Source organism: Dipodomys ordii, unplaced genomic scaffold (genome assembly GCF_000151885.1).
Source record: "Dipodomys ordii isolate 6190 unplaced genomic scaffold, Dord_2.0 Scaffold120, whole genome shotgun sequence".
NCBI lineage: Eukaryota > Metazoa > Chordata > Mammalia > Rodentia > Heteromyidae > Dipodomys > Dipodomys ordii.
Genome location: NW_012267336.1, coordinates 2,245,905 through 2,254,261, shown reverse-complemented (window position 1 = coordinate 2,254,261; position 8,357 = coordinate 2,245,905). Strand labels below are relative to the sequence as shown.

At 48.2% G+C, this 8,357-nt stretch overlaps 2 protein-coding genes across 2 annotated transcripts in view; one reads left to right on the top strand and one right to left on the bottom strand.

Moving 5' to 3' along the window:
- The window catches only part of Ppil1 (peptidylprolyl isomerase (cyclophilin)-like 1), an 11,612-nt gene extending 9,294 nt beyond the window's left edge, over positions 1-2,318 (bottom strand). The window contains exon 1 of the mRNA XM_013029656.1: positions 2,231-2,318. Coding sequence (XP_012885110.1) covers positions 2,231-2,286 — 56 coding nt within the window. The 5' untranslated portion in view covers positions 2,287-2,318. The remainder of the gene's footprint in view (positions 1-2,230) is intronic.
- Positions 2,319-5,306: 2,988 nt separating this feature from the next.
- The window catches only part of LOC105995736 (chromosome unknown open reading frame, human C6orf89), a 27,848-nt gene continuing 24,797 nt past the window's right edge, over positions 5,307-8,357 (top strand). Inside the window, exon 1 of the mRNA XM_013029577.1 lies at positions 5,307-5,399. The gene's annotated coding sequence lies outside the window, so the exon portion shown is untranslated. The remainder of the gene's footprint in view (positions 5,400-8,357) is intronic.

Genomic DNA, 8,357 nt, shown 5'->3' with positions numbered 1-8,357 from the left:
AGTGGTAGAGTGCTAGCCTTGAGCTGAAGAGCTGAGGGACAGCGCCCAGGCCCAGAGTTCAGGCCCCACGACCGGACCCAAAAAAAAAAAAGAAGTACATATGTAATTCTAAAGTGTAAATACCTGAGCAATTTCAACTTTGAAGTACACATATTCTGTAGGAAAATCTTTAAAAAGTGCTTAAAGAGCCTGATGCCAGTGGCTTGTGCTTGCAATCCTAGCTACTCAGGAGGCTGAGATTTTTTTTTTTCAGTCAGTCATGGGGCTTGAACTCTGGGCCGGGGCGCTGTCCCTCAGCTCTTCAGCTCAAGGCTAGCGCTCTACCACTTGAGCTACAGTGCCACTTCTGGTTTTCTGGTGGTTTTCAGGAGATAGGAGTCTCACGGTCTTGCCTACCCGGGCTGGCTTTGAACATGATCCTCAGATCTCAGCCTTTTGAGTAGCTAGGATTACAGGCGTGAGCCACCAGCGCCCGGGAGGCTGAGATTTGAAGATCACATTGAAGCCAACCTGGGCAACAAAGTCCTAACAATCATCTCCAATTAAGTACCAAAAAGCCAGAAGTGGAGCTCTGCTCAAGTGACAGAGCACTAACTGAGCAAACAAGCTAAGGGACAACACCCAAGCCCTGAGTTCACGCCCTAGGGCTGGCCCAAGCTTGCCCTTGCCTGCATGCCTGCACGCACGCACGCGCGCGCACACACACACACACACATGCATATACACACACACACTGCTTGAAGACATAATACATCTATAACAGGGTGTTCATTATAGTATTTGTTAAAATAAAAAAACAGAAGCAATTTATGTGTCCTTGAAAAAGAAAAAAGGTGTGGCTCAGTTAGTAGAATGCTAGTCAATGAGCAAAAGCAGCTGCAGGTCCCGAGTTCAAGTTCTGGTCTTGGACCAAGAAAAAAAAAAAAGAAATTAGAATACAAACTGAAATTAGGATACAAACTGTACAAGATGCAACAAAATACTTGTGTGGAGACAAATCACAGAAAAGTACATATCCTGTGATCTCCATTTAGTTAAGAGATAAAACTCAAGAAATTAAGAGATATTTACATGTACAGAGTACAAAATGTAGCCCCAGTCCTCTCTATAAGCCACTTGAGTGTTTTCAGGGAGGGGGCTTTCCCGTATTATGGGAAATGTGGCTTTGTGGTAGAGTGCTTGCCTAGCATTCATGAAGCCCTGGGTTCAGTTCCTCAGTACCACATACACAGAACAAGCCAGAAGTGGCGTTGTGGCTCAAGTGGTAGAGTGCTAGCCTTGAGCAAAAGAAGCTCAGGGACAGTGCCCAGGCCCTGAGTTCAAGCCTCAGGACTAGCAAAAATAAATAAGAAAAAGAAAAGAAAATACGAGGGAATTCAAAGTTGGGCGTCTAAAGGGTAGACTTTTGCCACAGGAGTCTAGGAGCAAAGAACAACGGGAGCAACTATAGACAGGACGGGGGGGGGGGGTGGTAGGGGAGGGGAGGACTCGGCCTCGGGTTAAAAGCATAGAGAGCAAGAACAGAAAGCCAGGCAGAGGCCTTGGCTGGCCCCTGGCGGCGGATGAGGTAACAGCAAGGGCTGGATGGGGAAGGGGGCCACGTTCACCTATAAACTTTATTCTGTATACAGCAGCAAGAAATTCAAACTTAAAAAAAAAAAAAAAGGCTCCCTTTGCCTTTCTTCGAGAAAGATCCCCGTGAGCTTCTTCCGAAGGAGCATGGGAACGGCGGGGGATAAACACACAGCAGGTGCGGCGGGCCGAGCCAGCCGGGTGGCGTTCATCAGGCATCTAATCCTTACAATGCGACACTGCTGCTAACACCCGAGGGTGTTGCTGTGTGTTTTTTTTATTATTATTATTAGTGGCTAATTGGAGATAAGCGTCTCACGGACTTTCCTGCCCAGGCTGGCTTCGAACCGCGATCCTCAGATCTCAGCCTCCGGAGTAGCTATGGTGACAGGCGGGGGCCACCGGCGCCCGGCTCCTCCTCCTATGGGCACAGTAGTTGGTTGACACGGGCGGGCTACCTACGAACCCCGTATCCGCCCGCGGGGTGAGTGAATGAATGAGCGGAGGTGGACGCGCGCCGGCCGTGCGGTTCCCTCGGCCGCCGCCCGCGCTCCGCCACGCCACGTGCAGGCCCCGCACTGGAGCGGCGCGCGGGGAACCCGGCCCGCGGCTCCTCACCGCCCCGCCGGCTCAGCCCCAGGCCCGGCCCCCCGCTCACCTGGTCTCCAAGTACACGGTGGGCGGCTGCCAGGTGTCGGGGGGAACTGCCGCCATGACCGGGCCCGAGTTCAGCCAGCAACTGCCACTTCCGGAGCCGTTCGCTGGGGACCCGCCTCCGCCGCGCACACTTCCGGCCCCCGCCGTCCGACTTTCAATCCTGGCGACTTCAGGATTTGGGGGGGGAGGGAGGGGGAGGGAGGGAGAGGGAGGGAGGGCACCAGGACAGGAAGTGGAAGGACCTTTCTGCTAAGGCCGGGAAGAGAGGCACGAGACGAAAACTGTCAGCGCTCTCGGGCCGTGAAAAGCGCAAGATCGAGGAGAGGTGTTTTGGCGCCATGTCCCGGACGATAGGATTGGTTTGTTTAGTCAGGGAGGCGGGAACAGCCACCAGATCTTCATTCTGATTGGAGGGAGGGCCTCAATTCAAATTTAAAAAAATCAGTCCCACAATTTGTGTAGGAATGGAAGCGTTAGAAACCCAAGAAAGGCCTTTTCTTTATCAGAGTTTCTTTGGAAAAACCTCTTCTCAACTCTGCACCCTCCATCTCCTGCATACAACTCTTTTTTTTTTTTTTTGGTTGGTCATTGGGCTTGAACTCTATCTAGGCCTGGGCACTGTCCCTGAGCTCTCAGCTCAAGGATAGAACTCTACCACTTGAGCCACAGCGCCACTTCCAGCTTTTGCTGTGTATGTGGTGTTGAGGAATTGAACCCAGGGCCTCATGCATGCAAGGCAAGCACTCTACTGCTGAGCCACTTTCCCAGCCCCCTACTGCATTCAACTCTTAAAGTATGGGCTGTCTGGGGCAGTAATGATGCGTGTGTGCGTGCTTGGTGCTGATCCTGGGACTTGAATTCAGGGCCTAGGCACTGTCCCCACCCCCACCCCCACTTCGCTTTTTCATTCAAGACTGGCACTCTACTACCTTGGTAGTACTACATCCACTTTCATCTTTTTTTCTGGTGATTGGAGATGAGTCTCAAGGACTTTTCTGCCTGATTTGGGTTTGGAACCTTGATCCTCAAATCTCAGCCTCCCTTGTGGCTACAGTTACAGGCTTTGGCCACCAGCTATACTAATTATATTAATGATGGATGGCTTGCAGACCTGGGGTAGCTTCAGGCTGAGGACTGGTAACTAAAACAACCCAAGTGTGGAAGTGGATTGGGTTTTCCAACAGTGAAACTGATCCACAGTGGTCAATGATTTAGTCAATCATGTCTAGATAATTAATCCTCCACAACTTCCCCCACCCCTAAAAAGAGTATGGGGAGGTAGTGGTAGAGTGCTTGTCTAACTGACCTAGCCCTGTTCTTCATCTGGATCTTCTGTAATAAAACAGTTCAATTGAAGTATGATGGACATTTAGAAAAGTGGACAGGTCCTAAGTGTACTGGTTCAATGAACTCCGGCACAGTAAACCCAGCTGTATAGCAGGCATCAAATCAAAACAAAATGTTGAGCCAGGTGTAGGTGGCTCATACTGTAATCTCAGTACAAAGCCAGTCAAGGTAAACTGGAGAGACTTAAAAAAAAAAAATCTTTAACCACCAAAAAGCCAGCGGTGGCGGTTAGAGATGTGGTCCAAGTGGTAAAGCATCAACTCTGAGTGAAAATAAAAGCTAAGCAAGAGCTTAAGGTCCTGAAGTCAAGCCCTAGGATTGGTACAAAGATAAGTAAATTTCCAAGCCCTTAAAGCCTTGCACCAGCCTTCCCAAACTTTCTACCTTCTAATATCATAGGTTGATTTCCCCAGTTGAATTTTATATAAAGTCATAAGGTATTTTGCATCTTCTTATACTTAACATTATGCTTATTAAATATACCCATAGTTGCTGTATCTAATGGGTATTTTTAATCTTTCTGTGCAGTATAGTGTTCTATTGCTTGAAAACACTGCAATGTGTTCATATATTCTATTAATGGACTTTTGGGATGTTTTTAAATTGTGCCTCTAGCAAGTGTACTTCATGTATGCTTTTGTTTTTGTTTTAGTCAAATTCTCACTATGAAACTCAAGCTGTCCTGGAACTTGTGGTCCCTCTGCCTTAGCATCCTGAGTGCTAAGATTATAGATATGCATCACTGTAACAGGTACTGAGCAGGATAAAAGCTTGGCATTCCTGCCTCCATTTTGCAAGTACTCCAGCACTCTGAGTCTCTTCCCCTGAAATCCCTTTGGGTTACAGATAGGACAGGATTGGTCAATAACATCTGCATGAGAAATGAAATCATCCCCAAAGAAGAGATCAGTAGAGCCTTGTAAATAAGCACATTACATATGTAGATATCTATCTATCTATCTATGTTGGTGAGACTGCACCCTGGAACAAGAGAAATCAGCTCCTGCCAAGACTCAAGACAAGGATGATAAAGTGTTAACCTCCCTCAGAGCTCAGAACCAGAACTAGGCCACGTTCTGCCGGAGACTGTTTAATTATGTATACCCCTCCCCACCTCAGTTTTCCTCTATTTAAACCTAAAGTTCATGCCTCCGTCCTGAAGACAGGTTGAAAGGCTTACTTTGCTGCTTCCAGCGGTGTGTGCTCAGGCTACATAATCTACATCAGCGTTGGTAGAAGAGGTAGGACTTTGGAAGAACAACGGAGAATTTCGCAGAATTAAAAAAGAAAAAGGGGGCCTGGGAAGGCGGCTCAGTGGTAGAGCGCTTGCCTTGCATGCATGAGGCCCTGGGTTCGATTCCTCAGCATCACATAAACAGAAAAAGCCGGAAGTGGCGCTGTGGCTCAAGTGGTAGAGTGCCAGCCTTGAGCTGAAGAGCTGAGGGACAGCGCCCAGGCCCGAGTCCAGACCTCACGACCGACAACCAAAAGTAAAGAAAAAGAAAAAGGCCTCCCCTGTTCGGACGCCAGGGGGAGCCAGAAACTCAATCTCTTCAGATATCGCGAGAGTTCCTTCCCCCTTTTCCCGCTCCACCCCCCCCTTTCCCCGCCTCCGCACACAACGCGACCTCGCGCGCGTTCTGTTTTGGGCGGAAGCGCAAGACGGGAAGGCGGAGCTACCCGAGGCGCCAGGCCTGAGCTGCGGCCAGGAAGCTACTTCCGGGGTTGCTCTTCCGGAAGCCGGAAGTTGTCAGCCCAGCCCTCTTAAGTGGGCGGCTGGGGTCGCCGAGGCGGGAGGAGCCCGGGGGGGCGCGGGCCTGCATGTGAGTGAGTGGGGCCCGAGCCGGGAGGTGGGGGGGAGGCGGCCGGACGGCCGCGCCGCCATGCGGGCCCCGGGACGCCATCGCCGCCCCGCCGTCGCCGCCCCTTGACCGCAGCCGAGCTTTTCGGGAGCTGGGGCTGACCCTCCCCTCTGCCCCCCTCCTCCGCGCCCTCTCTCTCTCCCGGGCTCGGGCCGAGGAGGGGAGGACGAGGTCGCCTGCTCGAGCAGGGCCCCCCAGACCCTTTCGGTAGACCCGGGAGATAGAGTCCACTCCCCGCCCCAGCAGAAACAGCTTTTTTTTTTTTCTTTTCTAGTTAATTACTAAAGCAGAAACTATTTATTTACAAAGTGATGGACTTGTGCTTGACGGGAAGCCTGGCTCAAGCGTTAAGAGCACCTGCCTTACAGCGCCAGGCCCCGAGTTCGAAGCTCAGCTCAGCATCGCTAAAGCAAAGCGTGATCAGCCTGAATTCGATTTCAGAAAGGAACGTCTCAGTACCAGGAATTTCCTCCCGCCTGGTTGTTCTGTAGTACTTCTAAGATTTAGCCCTGCAGACTTTTCTTCTGGTCTGAATCTGCATAGATTTGTTCGTAGTGTGCATGTGTGTCAGTCTTGGGGCTTGAACTCAGGATCCCGAGCTGTCACTCAACTTTTCACTCAGAGCTGGTACCTACTGACTTGACCAGCAGTTTGCTGGCTAATTGGAGGTGAAATACCATGGACATTTCTGCCTAGGCTGACTTTGAAACGTCAGTCCTTCCTATCCGAGTAGCTAGGATTACAGGCATGAGTCACCATCCCTTGGCCAAAGAGTAGTATCTTTTTAAAGTAGTCACCAATCACCTTAGAGACTCCTATTTACTTACTATTCTAACCTTTCTGATTGCTCATTTGGTAATTTCCATGTTGAACTCTCCCTTAATAAATTTCTCCCTTAATAAGGCAGTTCTCCTGTGATAGATTTGTGTACTTGAATTTGAGTTATCACAATTTCCTCTAGAAAACACATGAATTCCTTGAAGCTTCCTTCTAAAAGAACAAATAACTAAATTCATCTTTGCCAGTCTGCAATTTTGACTAAAATGCATAACTTGCCCTATCAGATTTTTTCTGCCTTGTACTGAGTTTTCAAGATATAGTTTGAGTGTTCTTCCACACCTACTGTACCAAAACAAAAACAAACAACAACAACAAAAACTTGGTTTCTACCCTGCTCACCTAAACTGTCATCAGGCTGATGTATCCTGGGCAGAGTAAGGAGCCTTGGGCAATGCTGAATGTGGACCAATTGCTAGGTAGCAAAATGACAAAAAAAAATTAAGTCTTTTCCCATAAAATTGTTCATTGAACAGGTTACATATGTGAGGTGAATTTCTATGCCCACTGTTAGTTGGTTGGTTTGTTTTTTTGTCCGTCATGGGGCTTGAACTCTGGGTGTGGGCGTTGTCCCTGAGCTCTTCAGCTCAAGAGCGCTCTACCGCTTGAGCCATACTGCCACTTGCGGTTTTCTAGAAGTTTATTGGAGATAAGAGTCTCACAGACTTTTCTACCCTAGCTAGCTTTGAATTGTGACCCTCAGATCTCAGTCTCCTGAGTAGCTAGGATTACAGGCGTGAGCCACAAGCGCCTGGCATCATTGTTAAGTTTTTTGTGTTATTTTCTTAATATATGTTTGCTTTCAAGGAATGCATCATTTTACTGGGCTTGGTGGGACACCCTAGTAATCCTAGCACTCACCTAGGCTACATGAAAAGATCCCATCTTAAAAAACAACAAAGAAGGGAGGGAGGGAGAGATAAAAGGGTGAAAGAGGAGAAGGAAGTGGGGGAAGGAAGAGAAAGAATGAAAATAATACAAAGTGGTAGAGTTGTATAAGGTCCAAGGGCAAAATCCAAACTTTTACCAAAGCTCACTTTTTGGACAAAGCATGGGAGGTTTGGCGTTGTAGGCAGAATGATGAACAAACATGTAGAAGATGAGGCAGGACTGAAAGAGGATGAGACTGAATAGGTGGGCAGTGACCATACATAGGTGTGTAAAGGAACCTATATGTGTGTATCTTTGTGTACATCGGAAGTGGCTGTGGCTCAAGTGACAGAGGGCTAGCCTTGAGCAAAAGAAGCTGAAGGACAGGGCCCAGATCCTGAGTCCAAGCCCCAGGACTGGCAGAAAAAAACAACAATATTGTGTGTGGGTGTTATGTACTTTGGATATATGCCCAAGAGTTGTGAAGAAGGATTACAAGGTAGATCTATTTTTAGTTTTTTGAGGAAACGCCATACTGATTTCCACAGTAGTCAGACTAGTTTACATTCCCACCAGCAGTGTATGAGGATTCCTTTTTCAGCATTTTTTAAGCTTTTATTTTCCATAATTTGTTGTTCGTTTTCTTTTTTTTTTTGGGGGGGGGGTCCGGTCATGGGATCTGAACTCTGGGCCTGGGCGCTGTCCCTCGGCTCTTCAACTCAAGGCTAGCACTCTACCACTTGAACCACAACTTCTGGCTTTTTTTTCTGCTTATGTGGTGCTGAGGAATTGAACCCAGGGCCTCATGCATGCAAGGCAGGCGCTCTACCACTGAGCCACCTTCCCAGCCCTTGTTCATTTTCTTGATAGCTAACATTCTTACTGGGTAAGGTGGAATCTTAGTGAAGTTTTGGTTTGCATTTCCTTTATGGCTAAGGATTTTGAACATTTTTTCATCTATCAGCTATTTGTCTGAGAACTGTCCAGTTTATTTGCCCATTTATTCACTGGGTTATTCCTTTACTGTTTAATATTTTAGCTCTTTGCATTTTCTGTATAATGGGAAATTTGACTATGGGCTGAGTATTAGGTAATAGAGTTAATTTTTTTGTTGTTGTTGGTCATGGGGCTTGAACTCTGGGCCTGGGCGCTGTCCCTCAGCTCTTCAGCTCAAGGCGAGCGCTCTACCACTTGAGCTACAGCGCCACTTCC